Source organism: Kogia breviceps, chromosome 8 (assembly GCF_026419965.1).
Source record: "Kogia breviceps isolate mKogBre1 chromosome 8, mKogBre1 haplotype 1, whole genome shotgun sequence".
Classification (NCBI taxonomy): Eukaryota; Metazoa; Chordata; class Mammalia; order Artiodactyla; family Physeteridae; genus Kogia; species Kogia breviceps.
Window position 1 is genome coordinate 52,610,937 of NC_081317.1, and position 27,555 is coordinate 52,638,491.

A 27,555-nucleotide genomic window follows, 5' to 3' on the forward strand; every position below is an offset into this window, starting at 1 on the left:
AATGTCCATTAGAGTAATCAAGGCAAAAAAAGGGAAATATTTAACACCAAGCAGTAAGTATCTTAGTATGAGTTAGAGTGATTAGTAAGCTTATGCATTATGGGAACAATTCAGTTGGTCAAAGCAGTAACATGTTGTTGACTACACATTATTAGACTGCTAGATGACATGAACGTTTTGATTTCTTTTGCCAACAGTGCAAGCTGATTCCAGGCTATAAGTAATTGATCTTATACTGCCATCCTTTGGTTGAGTTTTAAATGCCTTCCGTACTAACAAACTATTTTGGCATATTTTTAGCACACAGAGGTAATCAGGATTCTAATTACAGCACTAAATTTTTTAGATTAACAGTAACAGTAAATAAATAATTTGTGGGAAAAGTGAAGAAATAGAAATATACTTTCAGCTAATAAACTTCGAAGTCACTGACAAAGTCCATTTTTGTCACAACTAAACTTGCCAATTATAGCATGGAAGTGTCATATGCAATACATAATTGAATGGGCACAGTTGTGTTCCAATAAAACTTTATTTATGAAAACGGGTAGTGAACTGGATTTGGCTCATGGGTTGTAGTTTGCTAACTTCCGATTTAGATCATTAATGTTGAGAGAACTTCCACTTCCAGATGTGATGAGAGACTAGAGTCACCCTCCCACTTTAAACAACTAAAAAATGATAGAAAACATATGAAACAATAGCTTTCAGACATTGGGTAACAGGAAGCATAGGATAGTGATCCTTGAGAAAAGGAAAATAAATATAGTTAGCCCTATTATTGCTTCTGCTTACTGTGTGGAGAAAGTTTCTAGGAGCACGAGGAGGAGGAAACCCAAACAGATCAGTGATCTCACTGAGTTGATAGTCAAAGTTTGGAGTTCAGAGAGGTAGTTAGATATTGCAGGGTAAAATATTAGAGAGAAAAGAGATAGAGACAAATACTGAGATATAAAGATACAGAGACTGTAGAAGGGACTGCTGGAGTCTGTAGCTTATTTGTGATGTGTGAATTAACGAAGACTGGGGAAAAAGACCCAGAAAGGAACAGGCCAGCTATCCCCAGAGCTGACACAGGACTGGCAATATTTCATATTCTACTGACCAAATTGCAAAGACTTCCTAATACAGGGACCATTGAGGAGATTCCTTACAAGGGTATTTCCTTGGTAGTGGAATAACATTGCCCTAGACTGTAAAGTCTGATCCATCCACTCTAGCAAAGCTTAAAAGCAAGGCCCCAAGAAATCAAACAGATTCCAAGTAAATTAACTATGCTTAAACAAAGCCCAACCGTATATATAGGACTTAGCAAATTCAGTACCCAGTAAAGTAAAACTTAGAATGTTCAGAATCCAATCAAAAGCTACCAGGCATGCAAAGAAGCAAAAAAATAGGACCCATAAGCAGTAGAAAAAATAATCAATAAACCAGACCCAGAAATGACACAGATAGAATTAACAGACAAGGAGGTTAAAAGGCCTATTATAAAAATACCCCATAAGCTCAAGAAGGTAGAAGAAAAGATGAACATAATGAAGGAAGAAATGAAAGATGTCAAAAAGGAACAAATTGAACTTCTAGAGGTGAAAAATGTAATACCTAGAATGATAAATATATTGGGTGGGATTAACATTAGATAAGATATTAGGGAAGAAAGTATCAATCAACTTGAAGATATAGCCATAGAACTATCAAAAATAAAAGGGCTTCCCTGGTGGCGCAGTGGTTGAGAGTCCGCCTGCCAGTGCAGGGGACACGGGTTCGTGTCCTGGTCCGGGAGGATCCCACATGCCACAGAGTGGCTGGGCCCGTGAGCCATGGCCACTGAGCCTGTGCATCCAGAGCCTGTGCTCTGCGGCAGGAGAGGCCACAGCAGTGAGAGGCCCACGTACCGCAAAAGGAAAGAAAAAAAAAAGAGAAAGACTAAAATAAATGAACAAAATTTCAGTGGCCTGTGTGAAAATATTGAATGGTCTGACATATCTACAATAGAGTCCCAGAAAAAGATGAAAAATGTTGGAAAAAATAATGTCTGAAACTTTTCTGATTCTGATGAAAATTATAAAAACACAGATTCAAGAAACTCCTAGCAGAAGATACAGGAAGAAAATCACACCAAGGCATATCATAATCAAATTGCTGAAAAATGATGATAGAAAATCTTAAAACCTGTCAGAGAAAAAGGAGACACATTATGCACAAGGGAAGAAAATTAAGAATGACAACAGTCTTCTCTTCAGAAATCATGTAAGCCAAAAGACAGTGGAGTAACACCATTACAGTACTGAAAGAAAAAATACGTCAACTTAAAATTCTATACCCAGTAAGAAAATATTTCAAAAATGAAGAAAAAATACTTTTTCAGACAAAAACCAAGAGAATTTATTGCCAGCAGAACTGAGATACAAGAAATATTAAAGGAAGTTATTCAAGAAGAAGGAAAATAACACCAGATAGAAATTTAGATCTACAAAAAAGGAATGAAGACCACCAGTAGCTATGTGGGTAAATACATAATGATGGTAGATATTGTTGGTTAAATGGTAACTATGTAAATAAATATAGAAGACAGATTTCCAAAATCTCTTTACAATATAATTGACTATTTAAAAGACAAATAGGGCTTCTCTGGTGGCGCAGTGGTTGAGAATCTGCCTGCCGATGCAGGGGACATGGGTTCGTGCCCCGGTTCGGGAAGATCCCACATGCCACGGAGCGGCTGGGCCCGTGAGCCATGGCCGCTGAGCCTGTGCGTCCGGAGCCTGTGCTCTGCAACAGGAGAGGCCACAACAGTAAGAGGCCCGCGTACCACACACACACAAAAAGACAAATATATCAATGCATTAGAGGTTTAAAATATGTGAAAATGACAACAATAGTACAAGGATGAAAGGGAGAAGATAGAAATATGTTGTTGTAATATCCTTACAATATACTTGTGTTACATAATATTATTTGAAAGTAAACTGTAATATGCTAAATAAAAATATATACTTTAAACCCTAGAGAAGCTATTATAAAAATAAAATGGTGTAGCTAATAAACTCATGGTAGAGATAAAGTGGAATTACTTTTAAAAAATAAATCTAAAAGAAGGAAAAAAGGAAAAAGAACATGCAAGCAATTAGAAAACAAATAGCAAGATGGTAGATGTAAACCCAGACATATTGATAATCACATTAAATGGAAATGGCCCAATCACTCTCATAAAAAGCAAAGATTGTTCGATTGGATAAAAAGCAAGGTCCAACTATATGCCATATGTAAGAAACTCACTTTCAATATGAAAAAAAACATGTATAGGTTAAAAGTAAAAAGATACAACAGGATACACCTTGCAAACACTAATCAAAAAAAAAGAAAGCATGAGTATATAATATGAGACAAAGTTGATTTCAGAATAAGGAATAGTACCAAGGACAAAGAGGGACATTTCAAAATAAAAGAGTCAATTCATCAAGTGGACAGTGATGTGATATACCTAACAGCAGAGTTTAAAGATATATGAAGCAAAAACTGATAGAACTGAAAAGGAGATAGACGAATCCAAAATTATAGTTGGAGATTTCAAGGCATCTCTCTTGATAGTTGATAGAACAAATGATAGAAAGAGCATAGAAAATTTCAACAACAGTATCAACCAAGTTGACCTAATTACCATTTATAGAGCAGTTCAGCCAACAAAAGCAGAAAATAATTCTTTTGAGTTCACATGGTACAAGTCACCAAGATAACATATTCTGAGCTATTAAATAAGTCTCAATAAATTTAAATTTCTTTGACTACAACAGATTCAAATTAGAAATCAATAAAAGAATGATATCTGGAAAATCCTCCAGCATTTGGAAATCAACACAATTTTACATTATTATAGTCAATTGGATGAAAATAATGTGAAAGTCTTGATTTCAGATTAGAGATTATTCTCATTTATCCTTACAGTGTTTTCCTGAAGCTCTGCATTAAAGAGTTATAGATTTATGTTGAGGTCAGGTCAAAAATCTGTTGTCTAGATAGAGAATCAGAATGTTATCAAAACAGGTGTTATTCCTTTTGTATATTATAAATAATCATAGGTCTTTGTTGAGAGAGAGAGAAACAGAGACACAGAGAAAGAAGGGGCAGAGAAGGAAGAGAAGAAGGAGGAGAAAGAGGAGAAGAGGGAGAAGAAGAAATTTCAAAAACACTAGTGGAGTTGCTGCCACAATAAAAATTATCCAGATATAGTGAGATCAGACCCTTCCAGAAACCCAGAGCAACTCAGCTTACCCTCAAAAGAGCCACAAGAAGATAAAAATGTTGAACTTTTAATTCCTATCTTCTGTTCTATCTGTAAAAATAGTTTACCATAACTATCTATGAATCCCCAGGAAGAATGTGGCATGATGAAGTCATTTGTTAAGTGGAAGTAAACTAATATGCATTAGTTATTTATCATAGTTTAAATACCATACTAGATTTTTATTTATAATTTTATTATCTGCTAATCCTCAAAAATGTTTTATAAATGAGATGAAAAAACTGAGTCAGAAAGGAATTAAGTAACTTGCACAAAGTCACACAGCCAGCAGATGGTAGAGAGAATATTCCATTCCAGGTCTTTGTGACTTCAAAATCCAAATTCCGTAATTCCGATGATAATATATAACAGATTTCCTTCTTTTTCCCTAGCCTTTCCTTAAGCATTTGGCTTCTCTAGCAGCCAGTGGGAAAGAACAGCGCCCTTAGTTCACTGAATCACTATATAAAGTTACTGGTTGCCCTAGGAGATGTGAAAACATGAAAGAAGTATTTGTCATCCTGATGGACACCATGGTCCCAAGCAGAGGAACACTATGTACAGATGTCAAATAACCAGTAAGTCTAGTGGAATTACTAGGTAATTTTTGATCCTGTGAAAAGTTTAAAAACTTTTCAAAGAGGACATGCTTTACAGAACAATATCCAGTACAAGCTGTGCATAACTCAGATGTTAAGTCTGTAGTCATGGGCCCAAGGTTTAACATGACATAACCTACCTTTGAACAGAGTTAATACTCTGTCCAATTTGGTGTGAAGTTTTCTTTTCTTTCCAACTCCCACTCCCTGACATCAGTTTAAAGCCTATTTACCTTGTTAGCTCAGATAAGATATTTCTGTAATTTAACTCTCATGGACCTGAATCTGAAAGTTCAAATTCCACAGCACCCCAAATGTTAGAAACCTTTTGATCCATGTAGTTGAACTTTTGTACAGGAAAAGATTCCTCCATGGAGCATGTTGCCTCAGTTTATTTCAGCTTATTAATACCAGACTGACTAAGTGACACCAGCATATAGCTGAGCTGGTAGATAATGAGACCACACATGTTTACAGTCTCTTTTCAACACTTGTGATCTCACCCAACTGCCTGCAGAGAAATGGTCAAATATAAGATGTAACATATTGTATTACTTTGTGGTAGAGCACATCGTCACTCCAAGTCAACACAGGTTTATTAAGCTCCTATTATAGTTGTATAGACAGTTAAAAAGATGAGTGTTGGGCTTCCCTGGTGGCTCAGTGCTTGAGAGTCCGCCTGCCGATGCAGGGGACACGGGTTCGTGCCCCGGTCCAGGAAGATCCCACATGCCACGGGGCGGCTGGGCCCGTGAGCCATGGCTGCTGAGCCCGCGCACCCGGAGCCTGTGCTCCGCAACGGGAGAGGCCACAACAGTGAGAGGCCCGCGTATCGCAAAAAAAAAAAAAAAAAAAAAAAAAAGATGAGTGTTTATTCCACTCTATTAAGAGGTTTTAATGTTTGAAGGTTGTAAGACAGGTAAATAAATAACCATATATAAGGCAGACCAAGAAAAGTGGCTTAAAAGGTGCAAAGTGCTGTGAGGATCCAGAGAAGAGATTAAAGCTCCTTGAGGAGAGATCCAGGCCCTAAAGGAGAAGTAGTCCTTAGTCCTTGGACAGACAGGTACTGGGAGTGAAGGAGGCAACAAGTGATGTTTCAGAGAGAGAAAATATCATTAATACACACACACACACACACACACACACACACACACACACACACACACAAAGTCTAGCTATATTAAGGGAATAGCGCATCATTAACTTTATTTGGAATTCAGGTTCCCTCATACTACATTTGGAGCAATTTTATCTAAGATCAGAAGGGTGATTGGGAGTTTATTCTGGAGGACTTAGATATGGAACTGGGAATTTGTAATTCAAGAAGCATTACTGATGTAAACTAGTCACATTGATTTACCATAGTTATTGGTACCCTAGGGAATATAGACTAACCAACTGCTCCCAAACTCTTTTCATGTATAATTTTTATCATTTATAATGGTTATTTTTTTAACATCTTTATTGGAGCATAATTGCTTTACAATGGTGTGTTAGTTTCTGCTTTACAACAAAGTGAATCAGTTATACGTATACATATGTTCCCATATCTCTTCCCTCTTGTGTCTCCCTCCCTCCCACCCTCCCTATCCCACCCCTCTAGGTGGTCACAAACCACCTAGCTGATCTCCCTGTGCCATGTGGCTGTTTCCCACTAGATATCCACCCTTCGTTTGGTAGTGTATATACATAGCATTTCATTATGTGGATTTACCAACATTTATTTAACCATTCACCTGTTGTTGGACCTATAGGCTATCTCTAATATTCTGCAACTGCAATAATTTTTTAATGACCTTCTTTTGCTAATATTTTCCCTTTTATATCACTTCCATAGGCTAGAATCTTAGATGTTAAACTGCTTGGGTAGGACACAAAACAATTTAAGATTACTGATACATATCTTAAGATTAATTTGCTCAAGGATTTGTGCAAATTTAAATTTCTACTTGAGGTTTTAAATTTAGTAGTGTTAAAAAGGAGACAGTAGACCCAAAATGGAGTTACTTGTGCTAAGCCCCATGTCAGTAAACCAAGACTTAATATTTAACTTAATTGCCGTTTCAACAGCCCAGGAATGTAACCTTTAATCAGTCAACCTAGAATTACTTGGTTAGCGCTAGTGAGGTAGTCTGTCGTATAGGCCCCTCCATTCCCCTTAGGAAGGCAACCTTGCCTGAAACAATACATTTTTTGCTAATAATTTCCTTTTTTTCTGCCCCCTTTCTACCTTTAAAAACCTTTCCTTTTCTACAGCTTGGTGGAGCCAGTTTGACCTTTAATTTTACTCAGTTAAATTTTTGTTGTTTAATGTTTGCCCCTGAGTGCCTTACAGGTGCTGCTAAGCCTCTGATTCATATAACTCCATGAAAGACTACTACTTTAAGAAGAAACATTTACTCTCAATAAAAGAACTTTAATAAGCTTGACCAAATGACTAAATATTTAGAAAGCATATTGTGTTAAGTGAAACTTTGTGTGTAATAAATAATGAGAGTAATAGAAAATCATTTTGGATGACTGGTCTGTAATTGTCTCAATGAACACATACAAAGAAAACAAATTCTTCTGATTACTTCCTCAAACAGCCAACACAATGGGGAAAGTGGAGGAAATGTCCCATGAACAGTATGAAAAGGGAACCAGAAAACCTAACGTGTAAACTTTGAGAAATGACAGTATTAGAAACAAAACTGCAAAAGAGATCCCCTTCCAGAATAATCTGAGATGCACGAAAGACATATAGTCACTAGAGTTGGAGCCTTATCAAGTCTTGTACAGAGATAAGTGGAGTATTTGACCTTCACCATGAATAATAAGCCTTTCTTTGAAATTGTGTTGGTGCTGTTGGCTTCTTCCTCTGTCTGCTCCAGAGAGCTGAAACTGCTTCTTTTCCAACAAAAGAGAGTGAACAGAGAGAGTTTAAAACTCTTGAATAAATTGCAGACCTCTTCAATTCAGCAGTGTCTACCACACAGGAAAAACTTCCTGCTTCCCCAGAACTCTGTGAATCCTCACCAGTACCAGAAAGGACAAGCACTGGCCATTCTTCATGAGATGCTTCAGCAGATCTTCAACCTCTTCAGGGCAATTATTTCTCTGAATGGTTGGGAGGAAAGCCACATGGAGAAGCTCCTCATTGAACTTCATCAACAGCTGAAATATCTAGAAGTGCTCATGAGACTGCAAGCAGAGAAGAAAAGAGACACCTTGGGCAGTGAGAACCTTAGATTACAGGTTAAAATATATTTCCAAAGGATATGTGATTATCTGGAAAACCAGGACTATAGCACCTGTGTCTGAACCATTATCCAAGTAGAAATCAACTGGTGTCTGTTCTTTGTGTTCTGACTCACAGGAAAGCTGAGCAAACAAGGAATGGAAACTTGAACCATGTGGAGGAAGAGCCAACTGCAGGCTTTAAAAGCATAGGGTAGGTGGAGGGGTGGTAGGATTTCTCCAGACACTATTATTTCTTTTTGTTTTAAAATGGTAGTATTGCTTTGGTTGTGTGTGTGTGTGTGTGTGTGTGTGTGTGTGTGTGTGTGTGTGCGTGTATATATATATATATATATATATATATATATATATATATATATATATATATATAAAATACAGACCAATATATTGGTCTGTGCTTTAAGATGATGCACATTGACTACAAGTGTTTTTATTTTGTAATGTCACTTTGTATTTTCTATCAATCTGAAATTTTTATGAGTTGAAATGAGTCATTAATATTTCATAATTGTTCTTCAAATGGGTATATTTTCATAAAAGTTGGTCAAGTAGATATAATGAAATATGTCTCCACTATAATACTTTCCTTATCATAGAATATCCATCCCAATGATTTCTTTATTTGCCAGAAATTGGTAGGAGCAATGAGAAATGCTAGTAATAATTTGTATTGCAAGATCTGAAAATATCATCACACACTGAATATTTGTTACAGGTGACACAATAGAAGTAAAGCCAAAGGACATGAGCAAGCAGTTTGCAGAGGAAAACATAAATGCATGAAAAGAGGTTCAACCTCATGCATAATAAGAAAAAATAGAAATTAAAAGTGACTAACGTGCCATTTATAACCTATCAGATAGATGAAACCACTGAGTTCAGTTTTAAAAACACTCTTATGGAGACTTTGGGGAGGGATGCTCTTATAATTTGCCAGAGTCCTGGAAATTGGCATGATCACTGTGGAGGCAATTTGGTGAAATCTATTAAAATTACAGATGCATATAGTCTTTTATCCATCAAGTGGATAAAAATACTTGCATCCATGTGAAATGACTTACATACAGTATTATTCATTGCAATGTTATATATAATGTCAAAAGACAGAAAATCACCCAGATCCTTCCAGTTAGAGATAGTTAAGTCATATTCACACAAAGAAAACTATTCAGCTGGAGGAAAGAATTGGTGCTCTTCCTATACTGAAAAAAAAAAAAAGCAAGATGCAGACTGTATATATAAAATGCTACATTTGAGATTAAAATGTAAAACACATTTTATATTTGACTTTACTTAGGTATGACTAAAATAATATACAAGGAATAAATTACAATGATGATAACCTGTATTTGGTGGAGTGGGGTAGAGAGAGAAACTAAGGGAGGACAACAGGGTGGAAGAGGATTTACAGCATATTTTTGTATTTTAACTTTTAGCCATTTGAATGTTACACATTAAAATAATAAAATATATCTAACAAGTCACAGTAATCAGAAATATACTTGGAGGAGTCTTGTTGGTGAAAGGAAGTATTTGGTGAAGGTTAGAAGAAACAGGACTGAGCCAGCCTGCCCTTGGGGTGGCCCAGAGGAGGGCTAGATGGGAGGAGAGCTGGATAGAAGGGCACTCATGCCAAACAAGAGGAGATGCTGGTGATGAAGGGATTCCAGCTCTTCCACCCAGGAGCTCCCCAAAATCGTCATGGAACAAATATGAGGCCAGAAAAACTGAAGGTCGCTGAGGCTTGTTAGCTTTCCCACAGTCACAGCAACTTTTGCCCAATGTGAGAAGCATAGCCGTGGCCCAAAAATCTGGTGTTCATTCTACTACTTTATGTCATGTTCTGCTTCAGATTCATTGTATAATTCTAGTTAAAAGTTATCACTGGCTGTAAAAGCTTGCTGAGGAACATATTCCATTTCAGTTTAATTAATGTAAGTATATTAACTATTGGCCAGTGCTTCCAGATTTGGATTGAAAGGAACGAGGAGGAACCGAATGGGATCCTGAGACTGAGGCAGGGTCAGCTGCAGTAGTGGAAGAGGGTGAGGAAGCAGAGGCTGGGCAGTCAGGAGGAAGTCTTTGTTGTCTTCACATTTTCAGCCCACGGGTTGACCTACTTACCTTCAGGTTCACACAGAGGTAGGGAAGTGGAGAAAGGAGAAGTATTTATCAGACTCAGCTGTGTTTACAGGTTATTTGCTTCTCATGTCTTGAATTTTTGTTGTTTTCTTTAAACCAGGAACCATTCAGAACCAAGTCCATCATTTAGCATGTTATTCAGTTCTCTAGTTAATCTTGCACCGTAGTTTCTGTTATTCCTTCCTCAGGTGAGGAGAACAAGACTTTAAAAGTCAAGTACGTAACTTGCTCAAAGTAACGCAGCAAGCCACAGAGCTAGCAAATGACAGAGCAAAATTTCCTCCCAAGTCTGTGCGCCTTGAAAGCCTGCGTTGTATTCTAGTCACCACAAACCTGAACAACATTGTGCAATATCACTGGGAAATATAATGATGACAGTCATGATAATAATTTGCTCCTGGCTTTCCTTATTCAAGTTCACGTACTCTCACAGTCTTGAATTACAGAAAGGATATTTTCTCCCCCAGACATTTTTTTCTTCAGAACTAAGGTGAACAGAATGGAGAAGCTGCCAAGTGGAAACTTACAGCAGATGATACTCATATTTAGAAGCTAGAACCAGTACTTTACATGCTAATGTTTCCCCAAATATTTAGCTTAAGTTGACATCCTGCTTGTATAACTGTTTTAACTGCATAATACAAACTAAAAATTGCTTGCTTTTAAATATATGTACCCTTTTAAAACTTTAAAACCAGAGTTCTAAGCTTGGAGATATTGAGGAAGAGAAATACTTTAAAAGACTAGACACCCTGCTAGTAATGCATGGGTGAGCTCAGAGTAAAGGCAAGTTCATTTGTACTCGCAGGCTGAGTCATCTGAATTATCATTGTTACATCTACATGTCCTGAGCTAAAGATTACTAAATCAAAAACACGAGTTACTAAATAACAAGTACAGTATTGTATTTTTTCCAAATAAAATATGCATGAAAATGTCTGAAAAGAAATGCATTGAAATGTTCACAGCGGTGCTATCTGGGTGATAGAATTTCCATTCTCTTATACTTTTCAGATTAAATACTTCTGTTATGAATATGGATTCATTTTGGAACCAGGAAAAATAAAATAATTTTATTTTTGAAATTAAGAAAATAACAAATAGGGACTTCCCTGGCGGTCCAGTGGTAAGGACTCCACACTTCCACTGCAGGGGGCACAGGTTCAATCCCTGGTCACGGAACTAAGATCCCACGTGCCGCATGGGGTGGCCAGAATATAAATAAATACGTAAATACAAATATTTTTAAAAAGAACAAATATGGCCTCTTGTAGACATTTGGCTTAATATGCTTATCATGTGCAGTAAATTAAGCCCCACCTCCAGCACATCAGAATCATCTAGAGAGATTGTTAAAGCACAGATCACATGACTCAACCCCCACTGTTTCTGATCTAATAGGTCTGTGATGGGGACTAAGTATTGGCATTTCTAACAATTCCTAGATGAAGTTGATGCTGTTGGTCTTGTGACTACACAGTATTAACCACATCCCTATTTTTTGATAACCAAGGTAGACTTTTATAACAGATGAAAGCATGGTCTCCTTGAAGTTACTGATCTCATATTTTCCCACAGTACCTGGAGAGAAATGGGCATCTTATAGATAGGAGGTAGTTGGTAAGGATAGTTTTTTTCTGTCACTGCCTTTTATCAGCAGCAGATTAAATGGCTTTTTTCCCTCTTAAAGAAGCTGTAATATCCCAGTTACACCCCATAACAATAACTGCCTTTTAAGGAAAATGATCCAAACCAAGTTTCTTTCTGTAAGAGTTTCTGTTTCTCATGCCTGTGGTTAAGTGAAATCAAAACTACAACTATAGCAGTAATTGATTGGACAAAGAATATGTTGTAGACACAAAGGAAACCACAGTTCTGAAAGACAGAGGATTCCAGGGTGAAAGATGGGTGATTCAATAATCTCTATTGAGACATATAGATGTTTGGTAAATAAAGAGATTTGGGGTTCATTCCTGGAATTACTTTTTTTTTAAACATCTTTATTGGAGTATAACTGTTTTACAATAGTGTGTTAGTTTCTCCTTCACAACAAAGTGAATCAGTTATACATATATATATGTTCCCATATCTCTTCCCTCTTGCGTCACCCTCCCTCCCACCCTCCCTATCCCACCCCTCCAGGTGATCACAAAGCACAGAGGTGATCTCCCTGTGCTATTCGGCAGCTTCCCACTAGCTATCTAATTTACATTTGGTAGTGTATATATGTCCCTGCCACTCTCTCACTTCGTCACATCTTACCCTTCCCCCTCCCCATATCCTCAAGTCCATGCTCTAGTCGGTCTGTGTTTTATTCCCGTCCTATCACTAATCTCTTCATGACATTTTTTTTTCTTAGATTCTATATATATGTGTTAGCATATGGTATTTGTTTTTCTCCTTCTGACTTACTTCACTCTGTATGACAGACTCCAGGTCTATCCACCTCATTACAAATAACTCAGTTTCATTTCTTTTTATGGCTGAGTAGTATTCCATTGTATATATGTGCCACATCTTCTTTATCCATTCATCTGTTGATGGACACTTACGTTGCTTCCATGTCCTGGCTATCGTAAATAGAGCTGCAATGAACATTTTGGTACATGACTCTTTTTGAATTATGGTTTTCTCAGGGTATATGCCCAGTAGTGGGATTGCTGGGTCGTATGGTAGTTCTATTTGTAGTTTTTTAAGGAACCCCTGGAATTACTTTTGGCATTTAGCCCATGTTTTCTCCCTTTTCCTGGAGTCTGCCTGTATTCAATGACTGGTCGATGTAGAGGTATAAAGACTCATACCCCTCACTCCACCTCAGAAGGGTCATCCCAGCTTCAGAGCGCCTCACTCTAATTGGCCAAGGCTACTTTGTGACTGCACTGCAACTCAACATTCTCTGTCTCAATCCTCCTGCTTCTCTTCCCTTAAGTGTTGGTCCCATAGTACTCCCTAATAAACTCCTTGTATGGTAATTTTTGTCTCAAAGTCTGCTTTCTCAGCACCTGAACTCCAATAGCATAGCATATAGAACTTCCCTTTAGGGCCATAGAAAACCCAAACTCACATTTTCTTTGGCCTGGTACATATCCTTTTTCTAATATGTGTTAATATCTCATTCTTGCTATTTATGACTCGCTTAAAGATTTTCCCTTCACTGAAAGCCCCTACAGTCTGATTTCTCTGAATCTGTTTGTGCCCCTGCAGATCACAACTCTTACCATGTCACAAACTACATTGTACTATAATCAATTACTTCTCTTTCTTTCAACTAAAGTGTGACCTACTTCACAGTAGGCAAATGACTTCTTAAGTCTTTACCTGAGCACATAACAGGGACAATCTAAATATTGAATGAATGAAGAAATTTAAAATGTATTAAAGAAGGGATATGTCAGTACCATATTGTCACGGACAGTTGTATATGTGAGGAGACTCTGTCTAGAGATGAGAAAGTTCTTATTTACCTGTGTCTGCCAAGGGGTAAAGTTTTTATTTTTGTTTTTCAGTTTCTCTACTTTTCTTGGATGGGATATTTGGATGAGCTATTTCTTGGAGTAAAAAGTGAAGTATCTATCTTTCTCTGTTGAAAGGGTGGTTTTTAACCTTGTATATTAAGGGCATAATAAAGTAATGGCATGATATGTAGGGCAGGAGCCTCTCTTCTGATTGTTCTGGTCTTCTTAGACAATCCTTTTCTGAATTCACCCTTCCTGGGCCTTTGATCCCTGTCAGCCGGGTGATGGTTACTTGTGCCTTCAACTGCCAAGTAGTATAGAAACCACTGGTACCAACTTAAAATTTTTGTTCAGTTTATAGAAAGCTTAATATGTTGGAAAAATTATGAAGACAATACATGGAAATGGTATAAATGGCTCAATTTTATAGTTGTGTAAGGTGTAACACTCTTCCCATTGTTCTATTCAAAAGGCAACTTGTTATTGTCCAGAGTGGGTGGTCACTGGATCAGTTTTTCTACCAACTATTAGTGAAGACTTGATGGCAGTTTTTCCTCATTTCTTTGGATTGTATTCTTGAAACATTATGGATAGGCAGGAGATAGCCAGCATGTAATGAATATTTAGAGATAAATAGCCAGAGTCACATTGCAGGTATTCAAGAAAGGGATCATAACACCAAAACAGTCCCATGGGTTTACCTTAAATGCAAGAGGAATCCAGCTTCTTAGAAGTGTGGAAACCTGTTCAGCTAAGTTTTCTTCACTGAAAGTGGAGATGTGTACCTCTTAGCAACAGTGGAGCAAGTTTGAATAGAACAAAAGGCAGGTTCCTTTGACCCATAAATCATGTAACTTTTTCTGTGTAAGAGAGCTAAGTGCACATTGTTTTAGTGAAATTTATTCCAAGTTAAGTTTCAGTATAAGCCTTGTACTATAAATAAGGCATGGATCCCTGGGAGAAATTTAATTATTCTAAATAACAGAGATTCATTTGGGTTCATGTCAGATGAACAAGGTGGTTATCAATCTGATCAAAACAGAGTTAGTTTGAGAGCATTAAGAACTGAATTCTAGCTGGTATATTAGTCAGTATAACAAACATTTTTAAAGTAACATCTCCTAATCCATTGTCACTCCTTGGGAGGGAGGGACAAGTGGAGGAGAAAAGGGCTGGATGGAACTGGGAAGAAAATAAGCATATTTCCAGAGCAAATTGTGCTATTACAGGAAAAATACCTTGAAGTCCCCATTTTTGTCTAGTAGAGGGGTAGGGGAAAGAGGACACACTCTCTATGGGTGGGATAGTGTTCAGGAGCTGAAATAAATAAAGTAACAGAAATGTCCCCCAAATGCCTCTAGCTAAGTGGATTTCTACCATGGATTGAAATTAGAAGGGCAAAGAGATGAGTTTGGACATATCAGGGATTCCGTTGTAGCATTCTACAGGGAAATTGTCTCAGAAGATACCAGATCAAGGGTCCCATGGAAAAAGGATGTTAGAATTTCCATCAGTAGGTTCATGCTGTATGTTCTAGGCACAAAGTTCCCTGGAGCACTTGGGGTCATATCTGAGGCCTTGAACATCAAAAACCACATGTGGCATTATATACACATGGAATAGAGTATAAGATTCCCGAGGAAAGATTTCTTCCCCAAAGCATTTTTCTCAGATTGTCATGTGTTGTCTTGTGCAACTAATGCCTGACATATTAAAAATAAAAAGTCAAATGAAAACAAAAAACACTAACTGTCCTTCTCTCTCACAGCATTCGGGGGTGTGGTTATAAGGGTTGGGCCACCGGAGATCCTAGTGTCAAGCCCCATGGCTTTGTCAAAGCTGACCTTCTACTCCCAAGCAGAATTACTGTGATTGGACCAGGTTGTGGTCCTCAGGATGTGTTCTTCTTAGAAGCTCCCTTGTCATCTCATGCAAATGGAACCCTGTGAGCCCACTCTAAGACCCTTGACACAAGGCACACTGGTATGAATCCAAGGACAACACTAGTTAAGCTCAAGCTAGGCATCTTCAGTACATAAGGAAAAAATAATACATTTATTATATAAATATATTAAGGCAATTCAGATGATGATATATCCTGAATAAACATTGAGTAAACTGTGAAACCCATACCTAGTAACATATTTTTGAAGAAATAGATACACCACTACCAGGGTACTTGCTCTGCTTGAGCCTCAATTCTCCCTGAGCTGGGCTCAGACTCTGGGGTATAATAATCTATGCAAGAAGGTGACCTCAGTTTCTGTACCAAAAGAGAATCTTGCTTCTCTTATGCCTGGAGAATAGGAAGGACCAGATTCCCTCAGAAGCTGATGGAAGATAGTCAGCCATGGACAAAAGACCAGGCCACTGTGTCCTCTGTGAGTAGCTCCAGCAGATGTTCAGCCTTGAGGCACAGTGGATCTAATGCTATTTGGGATAAGACCTGGATGGAAAATTTCCTCACTGGACCTCATCAACAGGTGGACAGCTGGAGATGTATTAGGGGCAGGAGAGGGAGGAAGGAGGGGCTCCTCCTGAGCAGAGAGGAACCAAGATTGGAAGGTTAGAGGACCTTCCAAGGAGTAAGCCTGTAAATGAAAGTAAGTGAATATAGCCTCTGGCAGGATATCAGGGTGGAAATCAGGAGGGGCTTCCTATCCATTAAAAAACTTGCTAAAAAATTAAAGAAATAAGGAAAATTAAAGAATAAAGAAGGAGACCCTGGGTCTCTCCATATGGGGGTGAATGTTGACTCTTTCTGGTACCCACATAAGCAATATGGTTTGGTACCCCAGGGTTAAGAAGGGTAACTTAACTATTGCAGTGCTATTGAGAATAACACTCAGGGATCTGTTCTCAAGAGTAGAGATCGGGCCATAGAAACTGGGGTCCATGCCATGTCCTCTGAAGAGAAGGGGACCAGGATCCCACCTTCCACGATGACTGCCAGAATTACCTCAAGCACCCTGAGCAGTGGTAGCTGTGAGAATCATCTGTATACCTCCTTGCCCTTCTCCCTCATCCGCTCCAAGTCCTCTTTTTATTTATTTATTTAAATATATGATACAAGCTATATACAAATTCATATACGTTGAAATATTAACAAGAGCAAAGTAAAAAATGAATGAGTATTTACAACCTCTCCCCTCAGGTACTCTCTAAGAAAGATTGTACATCTCCTTGCTTGGTTTTTGGTCTTTTGGTCTGCTGCATTATGTGTATTTATAAAATATAGAAAGGGATGCAGAAATTGTCCCAGAAAAAATACAGAGCAACTTTCATAATATAAAGGAAGAAAACATTGGGAGACGGATAGAAGAATGGATCCAGAAAAGCAGTGGCATGAATCAAAAAATGGGCAAATTTCCATGTAGTCAGAGAAGATTTGAAGAAGAGGGTCTCCAGGGATTTAGAAAGAGAGGTAAAGAGAAAATATCTTAAGGGGTTCTGCAGTGCAGGGGCTGGAGAAATAGGGTACAGAATGGGGTGAGCAGAATCCAGATGGAAGAGCCTGGAAATGATGGATTTTAAGAAGTTTTGTTCTGGGTTTTGAGTCCCAAAACGATCTGAATTGCATTTTCATATGACTTTGCAAAAAACATTTTTTTTTGTTGAGACATATGTAACTTTTTATTTAAAGAGAAAGAAAATGTTTTTAATTGGAATTTTTAAAGTTGATACTGGCACAAAAATAAACAAAACTGCTTTAAGATTCCTTGCATACTCATGTATATATGAGAACTGATCATTGAATAATGGTTGTTTTTAAACTAAATGGGGAAAGCTTGACTGATGCAATAAATATTGTTGGGAAAATAGGATATCTGGGGGAAAAATTAGATTGCAAATCTCCCACAGTACACAAAATGAAATTTGATGTATACAGAATAAGAGGCAATAAGAGGGTTGGCTCTGAAGGCAGATCACCTGGGTTTCAATACCAGCTTTGCCATACACTGCTTTGTGGCCATGAGCATATTACTCTGCATCTCTGTGTCTCAGGTCATCCAGCTGTTAAGTTAGTATAATAAATCACTGAATGGTTATGGTTATAAATATATGAAACAAAAACAAACCTATTAAATACTAAAAGAAATGTGTATATAAAAAGTTTTTAAATTTTCAGATAGGAAAGCTCTTCCTGAGTGATGTGAAACACAAGGCTAAAAGGAAATGAGCAACACATTTTAATACGTGAATTAAAAACAAAAGTCTCTTCAATACAGAACTATCAAGAAAATTTAAAGACTTTAAAAAATCTTAAAACATGCAATAGAATAATATTTTCAATATAAAAAGAGCTCAAAAGTTTAAACCAACAGCAACGTAAGCAAGAAATATTGAGGTAATTTTCAAAAGCAGTAATAGCTACAAGTAGATAATATACATTTGCCAAATAATGAGCCTTCCTAGTGCTCATGGATTTTTCATATAAATGAAAAATATGATAAAGAACAAGATAGCTTGGTGATGGTTGGGGTAAGAGCCCACACCTATACACAGTAGAAACATAAAATTTTTAAAAAATCAGTAATTAATTTGGTAAAAATTACCAAAATTTTTGAACCACTGTACTCACCAAGTGCATTTCTAGGTACTTATATTACAGAAATATTCTGTCCATACCCCTGCCCAAATATGAATATGAATTTATTTATAGCAGCCCTATTTATATAAAAGGGAATTGTAGTCAAATTAATGTGCTATTATAGAGGATTGGTTAAGTAAACACTGATCCCCTCATATTATGGAATACTACACAGCAATTAAATTCATTTAGGTAAAGAATAGTCACCTAAATCCAAGCTTGTTCATAACATATTGAATGATGTTGAATGAAAAAGCTAATTAAGGAATAAGAATGATTACACTGGGGAAAACTAATGTCTCATTATTCCTAGAGAGTGGGATATGATGGAATGGAGGGTAGAAATGAGATCTGTAAACTCCATTTTAATTTTTGGAACCTAGGTATCTTTCCCCTTTTTTTTTCTTAGCTATGTGTTTAAAATTGACTCTTTTAAATTGTGTCCAGTATTTCTGTTTTTCTGAAAAAAAAGGGGCTTGTCTTAGCTCAGTCTCCCAAAGTTGGTACATGAAGATGACTCCTGACTTTGTATCACCAGGGACAGTATGGAGGAACCACTTCACTGGACTCTATTAAAAGGTGAAGGTGGAACAGACAGAATTTGGATAAAAATATTTTCCTGATAATATATAAATATGAAAAATTTAATATGTTTCTCATTTAATGAATAAAACCATTGATATAGCTTTAAATAAGAGTAAGTAACTGACTTCTGAATGCTGATTTTTTTCTTTACTATATGGTTTTTCATAGTAGTTTATGGATTAATAAAGTACATCCTGATTGTTTCCTCCAGCACTATTCTAGATCTTGGATCTATATTTCTGCACCTCTTGGTATTAACTTATTTTCTCTTTAGAGCAAATATTTTCACTAAAAAGGATTTCTCTAACTCAATATCTTGCTTCAAACTTACCTTTAGCACTTCCAGCAATTGTTGAATAAGTTACAGCAGAAATGTCTCTACATGTATCTGTTCCAATCAGAAGGGATGCTCTTGGATGAAATTAACATGAAGGAAGAACTTCTGGGATGCAAGTTAGGGAAGAAAGACATTGAGAAAAGGGCTTCTGGTACAGAATTAGCCAAGATCTCTTACCTGAAGGAAGTATGAACCTACAACAAAACTCTTATTAACTCAGAAGGATCCTGCAGCAATCCAAAAGACCATTGTGATGTTGCCAGACTAACCAGGTTAAAAAAACTCAGAAGATTATGAATTTACTTGCATCTCTAGCTTATTTACATCTGTAGCTTTCTTGCAAATTTTTAAAATACATATTTCAGTATCAACAAGAAAATGAGAAAGTATCTTCACACTTTGTGAAACTGCACTTCACAGAAGAAGATATAAACTGTACTTCACAGAAGAAGATATCCAAACCATCGATAAACTTGAAAAAAGTGATCAACATCGTGACTGCTCATGGGAGGTAGATTAAAGCCAGAATCTCATACCACAACACACACACCAGAACAGCTAAAACTAAAAATATTAAATTAAAAAATTTAAAATACTGACATACAATTGTTGATGATGGGAGTATAAATTATTAAAACTTTTGAAAAGTGTTTGGTAGATTCTATAAAGATAAGCATGTATATACCCTGTGACAAAGCCACTCCACTCCTGGGCATATATCCAATAGAAATTATTGCTTAGATCCACCAAAAGAAATGTACAAGTATGCTCACAGAAGCCGTAATCATAGTAGCCCCTACACATGCCAAAGAAAGCAAAAATACATTAATACTAAATTGTCACATATATATTGATCTATTTAAAAAACATAGTACATAACAATGAAAACAATGAATTATTGATACACAAAACCAATATGGATGATTTCACAGGCATAGCATTGAGTGAAAAAGCTAGATATAAATAAAGTATCTGAAGTGTATTTTCATTTATAAGAAGTTGAGAAATTGGCAAAACAAATCCATGGTGATAGAGGACTCAGAGTGGTTAGACTTATGGTGGAGTGTTCATTAATAGGGCTCAAAGTAATCTTTTACCTTAAGGAACTGTATTTTCTACTTACTATAATAATTTTGCTTCCTTTTGTTTGCTTCATATTTATCATTATTATTCCACCACAATGTTAAATACTAGAAGGGAGGTAGTCATTGTTGTCTTTTACCTAAGTTTTAGGAAGAATACAGGCATATCTTTTTTATTGTGCTTCACAGATAATGCATTTTTTACAAATGGAAGATTTGTGACAACCCGGTGTTGAGCAAGTCTGTCAGCACCATTTTTCAAACTTTGTGTCTCTGTGTCATATTTTGGTAATTCTCACAATATTTCAAACTTTTTCATTATTATTATATTTGTTATGGTGATTCATGATCAGTGATCTTTGATGTTACACAAATTATTGCACAAATTATGACTTACTGAAGGCTCAGATGATGGTTAGCATTTTTAGCAATAAAGTATTTTTTAATTTAGGTATGTGCATCATTTTCTTAGACATAAAATGTTATTGCACACTTAATAGACTACAGTATAATATAAACATAACTTAGATGCACTGGGAAACCAAAAAATTTGTGTGACTCACTTTATTGCAATATTGACTTTATTGCAATATTGACTTTATTGCAGTGGTCTGAAACTGAACCTGCAAGATCTCTGAGGTATGCCTGTATTCCAGTTTATCATTTCTCCTGTTTATAAAGAAAGCTGCTTGATATTATTCTCATGTTTCTGTTTATTTCTCATAGGTTGGGATTTTTAAAGATGCATATAATTTCTTTTTCTTTTTTTTTACAAATATCACATCAAAATATTTGAGATGAAAGTTTATTTTTCTCATGTTAAATACTGATGAATAGATTGTTTTGAATTGTTCCCAGTAGTTGGATCAAAAATCCATGTTACTGGTTGCCTTATCAATTATGGTAACCAACTTAGAAAAAAATTGTACAAAAATCTTCCAAGTGCCATTGTATTAAAAAATTAAATATATTTACAGAAATCTAGAATAAGTAAATAATATAAAAATGAAGAGGAAAAGGTAAGCTTTAAAATGGCTATGTCAGCCTGTGTTGTTATATACTATGTAATCTGACCATATCAGGCATCCAATATAATTTAAGGGAAGTTCTGGAATTTTTTCCATTCTGATTTTAATAACATATCTTTGTCCTCTGGTTTCTCTTTGCTAAGAAGTATATTTGGATGGCTGACTGCTGGTAAAAAAAAAAGTCTTAATTGTGTTGATTAAAGATGAACATAACATGGTGTTAGGTTAACTAACCAAATGCACTAAGACATATGAATACCTGGACTTCACTTGATCTTAGCCAAAAGGCCGAGAAGCGATGAATACCTGGACTTAATTTATTTGCTTACTGTTGACACGGTAAGCAAGTGCCTTCTATGACTAATGTTATTCTGCCCTCTACTGGTTCAAATTGAAACCCCCAATTTAGATACATTCCAGGAAAACAGCTTTAAGGTAGAATTTTAATGAAATATTCCCCTTAAAAACAAGCAGAGGAGATTGGTTCAAGATGGCGGAGTAGAAGGATGTGTGCTCACCTCCTCTTGTAAGAGCACCAAAATCACAGCTAACGGCTGAACAAGCATCAACAGGAAGATACCCCACATCCAAAGACAAAGGAGAAGCTGCAGTGAGACAGTAGGAGGGGTGCAATCACTATAAAATCAAACCCCTTACCCCCTGGGTGGGCGACCCACAAATTGGAGAACAATTATACCACAGAAGTTCTCCCACTGGAGTGAAGGTTCTGAGCCCCTCGTCAGGATTCCCAGCTTAGGAGTCTGGCAAGGGGACTAGGAGTCCCCAGGGAATCTGACTTTGAAGGTCAGTGGGAGTTGACTGCAGAACTTGCACAGGACTTGGGGAAACAGAGACTCCACTCTTGGAGGGCACATACAAAGTCCTGTGTGCACCAGGACCAAGGGAAAGGAGCAGTGACCCCATAGGAGACTGAATCAAACCTACCTGCTAGTGTTGGAGGGTCTCCTGCATAGGCAGCAGGTGGCTGTGGCTCATTGCAGGGACAAGGACACTGGCAGCAGCAGTTCTGGGAAGTACCCATTGGCATGAGCCCTCCCAGAGGCCACCACTAGCCCCACCATATAGCCTGTAGGCTCCAGTGCTGGGTCACCTCAGGCCAAAGAACTAACAGGGAGGAAAAACAGCCCCACCCATCAGCAGACAAGTGGATTAAAGTTTCACTGAGCATAGCCCTGCCTACCAGAGCAAGACCCAGCTATACCCACCACTGGCCCCTCCCATCAGGAAGCTTGCACAAGCCTCTTGGATAGTCTCATCCACCAGAGGGTAGACAGCAGAAGCAAGAAGAACTATAATCCTGCAACCTGCAGAACGAAAACAACAATCACAGAAAGTTAGAAAAAATGAAAAGGCAAAGGATTATGTCCCAGATGAAGGAACAAGATAAAACCCCAGAAAAACAACTAAATGAAGTGGAGATAGGCAACCTTCCAGAAAAGGAATTCAGAATAATGATAGTGAAGATGATCCATGATCTTGGAAAAAGAATGGAGGCAGTGATTGAGAAGAGGCAGGGAATGTTTAACAAAGAACTAGAAGAACTAAAGAACAAACAGAGATGAACTGAAATGAAAAATACACTAGAAGGAATCAATAGCAGAATAACTGAGGCAGAAGAACAGGTAAATGACCTGGAAGACAGAATGGTGGAAATCACTGCCATGGAACAGAATAAAGAAAAAAGAATGAAAAGAAATGAAGACAGCCTAAGAGACGTCTAGGACAACATTAAATGCAACAACATTCTCATTGTAGGAGTCCCAGAAGGAGAAGAGAGAAAGGACCTGAGAAAGTATTTGAAGAGATAATAGCTGAACTCCTCCCTAACATGAGAAAGGAAACAGTCAGCCAAGTCCAGGAAGTGCAGAGATTCCCAGGCATGATAAACCCAAGGAGGAACATGCCAAGACACACAGTAATCAAACTGGCAAAAATTAAAGACAAAGAAAAAATACTGAAAGCAACAAGGGAAGAACAACAAATAACATACAAGGGAACTCCCATAAGGTTATCAGCTAATTTCTCAGCAGAAACTCTGCAAACCAGAAAGGAGTGGCACCATATATTTAAAGTGATGAAAGGAAAGAACCTACAACCAAGAATATTCTACCCAGCAAGGCTCTCATTCAGATTTGATGGAGAAATCAAAAGCTTTACAGACAAGCAAAAGCTAAGAGAATTCAGCAACACCAGACCAGCTTTGCAACAAATAGTAAAGGAATTTCTCAAGGCAGGAAACACAAGAGAAGAAAAAGACCTATGAGAACAAACCCAAAACAATTAGAAAATGGTAATAGGAGCATACATATCAATAATTACCTTAAATGTAGATGGATTAAATGCTCCAACCAAAAGACATAGACTGGCTGAGTGGATACACAGAGAAAACCTGTATATATGCTGCCTACAAGAGACCCACCTCAGACCTAGAGACACATACAGACTGAAAATGAGGAGATGGAAGAAGGCATTCCATGCAAATGGAAATCATAGGAAAGGTGGAGTAGCAATGCTCATTTCAGACGAAATAGACTTTAAAATAAAGACTGCTGTAAGAGACAAAGAAGGACACTACATAATGATCAAGGGATCAATCCAAAAAGACGATATAACAATTGTAAATATATATGCATCCAGCATAGGAGCACCTCAATATATAAGACAAGTACTAACATCTAAAATGGGAGAAATCGACAGTAGCACAATAATAGTGGGGGACTGTAACACCCCACTTTCATCAATGGACAAATCATCCAGACAGAAAATCAATAAGGAAACACAGGCCTTAAATGACACATTAGACCAAATGGACTTAATTGATATTTACAGAGTATTCCATCCAAAAGCAGCAGACTGCTTTCTCAAGTGCACATGGAACACTCTCCACATGCTGGGCCACAAGGCAAGCCTCAGTAAATTTAAGAAAATTGAAATCATATCAAGCATCTTTTCTGATCACAACACTATGAGGTTAGAAATAAACTACAAGAAAAAAACTATAAAGACACAAACACATGGAGACTAAACAATATGCTACTAAACAACCAAAGGATCACTGAAGAAATTGAAGAGGAAATCCTAAATTCCTAGACACGAGTGAAAATGGAAGCACAATGATCCAAAACCTATGGGATGCAGCAAAAGTGTTCTAAGAAGGAAGTTTATAGCAATACAGGCTTACCTCAGGAAATGAGAAGAATCTCAGGGCTTCCTTGGTGGCACAGTGGTTGAGAATCTGCCTGCTAATGCAGGGAACACGGGTTCGAGCCCTGGTCTGGGAAGATCCCACATGCTGCGAAGCAACTAGGCCCATGAGCCACAACTACTGAGCCTGCACGTCTGGAGCCTGTGCTCCGCAACAGAGAGGCCGCGATAGTGAGAAGCCCGCACAAAGCAATGAAGAGTGGCCCCTGCTTGCCACAACTAGAGAAAGCCCTCGCACAGAACAAAGACCCAACACAGCCAAAAATAAATAAATTTTAAAAAAAGAATCTCAAATAATAACCTCAACTTAACACCTAAAGCAACTAGAGAAAGAAGAACAAACAAAACCTAAAGTTAGTAGAAGGAAAGAAGTCATGAAGATCAGAACAGAAGTAAATGAAATAGAGACAAAGAAAACAATAACACAGATCAATGAAACGAAAAGCTGGTTTTTTGAAAAAATAAACAAAATTGATAAACCTTTAACCAGACTCATCAAGAAAAAAGGGAGAGGGCTTCCCTGGTGGCGCAGTGGTTGGGGGTCCGCCTGCCGTTGCAGGGGACGCGAGTTCGTGCCCCGGTCTGGGAGGATCCCAAGTGCCACGGAGTGGCTGGGCCTGTGAGCCATGGCCGCTGAGCCTGTGCTCCGCAATGGGAGAGGCCACAGCAGTGAGAGGCCTGCGTACCACAAAAAAATAAAAAAAATAAAAAAAGTAAAAAGGGAGAGAACTCAAATCAGTAAAATGAAATGAAAAAGGAGAAGTTACAACTGACACTACAGAAATACAAAGGATCATAAGAGAATACTACAAGCAACTGTATACCAATAAAACGGACAACCTGGAAGAAATGGACAAATTTTTACAAAGGTACAGTCTCCCAATACTGAACCAGGAAGAAAGAGAAAATATGAACAGACCAATCAGAAGCACTGAAATTGAACCTGTGATTTTTAAAACTCCCAGAAAACAGAAGTACCAGACCTGATGGCTTCACAGGCAAATTCTATCAAACATTTAGAGGAGAGCTAACACCTACCCTTCTGAAACTGTTCCAAAAAATTGCAGAGGAAGGAAAACTCCCAAACTCATTCTATGAGGCCACCATCATTCTGATACCAAAACCAGATAAAGATACCACAAAATAAAAGAAAATTACAGAGCAATATCACTGATTAACATAGATGCAAAAACCCTCAACAAATACTAGCAATCCAAATCCAACAATACATTAAAAGGATCATACACCATGATCAAGTGGGATTTATCCCAGGGATGCAAGGATTTTTCAATATTCTCAAATCAATAAGTATGATACCCCACATCAACAAATTGAAGAATAAAAACCATATGATCATCTCAATAGATGCAGAAAAATCTTTTGACAAAATTCAGCACCGGTTTATGATAAAAACTCTCCAGAAAGTGGGCATAGAGGGAATCTACCTCAACATAATAAAGGTCATATATGACAAACCTACAGCCAACATCATACTCAATGGTGAAAAGCTGAAGGCATTTTCTGTAAGATCAGGAGCAAGACAAGGATGTCCACCTTCGCCACTTTTATTCAACATAGTTTTGAAAGTTCTAGCTATGGCAATCAGAGAAGAAAGAGAAATAAAAGGAATCCAAATTGGAAAAGAAGAAGTTAAACTGTCACTGTTTCCAGATTACATGATACTATACATAGAAGGTCCTAAAGATGCTACCAGAAAACCACTAGAGCTCATCAATGAATTTGGTAAAGTTGCAGGTTACAAAATTAATACACAGAAATCTGTTGCATTTCTATACTCTAACAACAAAAGATCAGAAAGAGAAATTCAAGAAACAATCCCATTTACTATTGCATCAAAAAGAATAAAATACCTAGGAATAAACCTACCTAAGGAAACAAAAGACCTATACTCTGAAAACTATAAGAAGCTGATGAAAGAAATCAAAGAAGACACTAACAGATGGAAGATATACCATGCTTGTGGATTGGAAGAATCAATATTGTCAAAATGACTATACTACCGAAGGCAATCTACAGATTCAATGTAATCCCTATCAAATTACCAATGGCATTTTTCATAGAACTAGAACAAAAAAATCTTGAAATTTGTGTGGAGACACAAAAGACCCCAAATAGCCAAAGCAATCTTGAGAAAGCAAAGTAGAGCTGGAAGAATCATGCTCCCTGACTTCAGACTATACTACAAAGCTATAGTCATCAAAATAGTATGGTACTGGCACAAAAATAGAAATATAGATGAATGGAACAAGATAGAAAGCCCAGAAATACACCCATGCACCTATGACCAATTAAGCTATGACAAAGGAGGCAAGACTACACAATGGTGGAAAAATAGTCTCTTCAACAAATAGTGCTGGGAAAACTGGACAGCTATATGTAAAAAAATGAAATTAGATCATTCTTTAACACCATACACAAAAATAAGCTCAAGATGGATTAAATACCTAAATGTGAGACTGGACACTATAAAACTCCTAGAGGAAAACATAGGTAGAACTCTCTTTGATATAAATCTCAGCAATATCTTTTTCAGTCCATCTCCCAGAATAATGGAAATAAAAACAAAAATAAATGGGACCTAATTAAACTCAAAAGCTTTTTCACAGCAAAGGAAACCATAAACAAAATGAAAAGACAACCCAAGATTAGGACAAAGTATTTGCAAATGATGTGACTGACAAGGGATTAGTGTCCAAAATTTCCAAACAGCTCATGAGGCTTAATATCATCAAAACAAGGAACCCAATCAAAAAATGGCAGAAGACCTAAATAGACATTTCTCCAAAGAAGACATACAGATGGCCAAGAGGCACATGAAAAGATGTTCAACATCACTAATCATTAGAGAACTACAAATCCAAACTACAATGAGATATCACCTCACACCAGTCAAAATGGCTATCATCAAAAAATCCACAAACAATAAATGCTGGAGAGGGTGTGGAGAGAAGGGAACCCTTCTACA

At 37.2% G+C, this 27,555-nt stretch overlaps 1 protein-coding gene and 1 pseudogene across 1 annotated transcript; one reads left to right on the plus strand and one right to left on the minus strand.

The window, feature by feature from the left end:
* Positions 1-7,692: 7,692 nt before the first annotated feature.
* On the plus strand, positions 7,693-8,187 carry IFNE (interferon epsilon). Its single transcript, XM_059071383.2, has one exon. The coding sequence runs from the start codon at positions 7,693-7,695 to the stop codon at positions 8,185-8,187; it is 495 nt and encodes a 164-aa protein (XP_058927366.1).
* Positions 8,188-21,520: 13,333 nt separating this feature from the next.
* LOC131762071 (U2 spliceosomal RNA) lies at positions 21,521-21,644 on the minus strand (annotated as a pseudogene).
* Between the last annotated feature and the right edge of the window lie 5,911 nt (positions 21,645-27,555).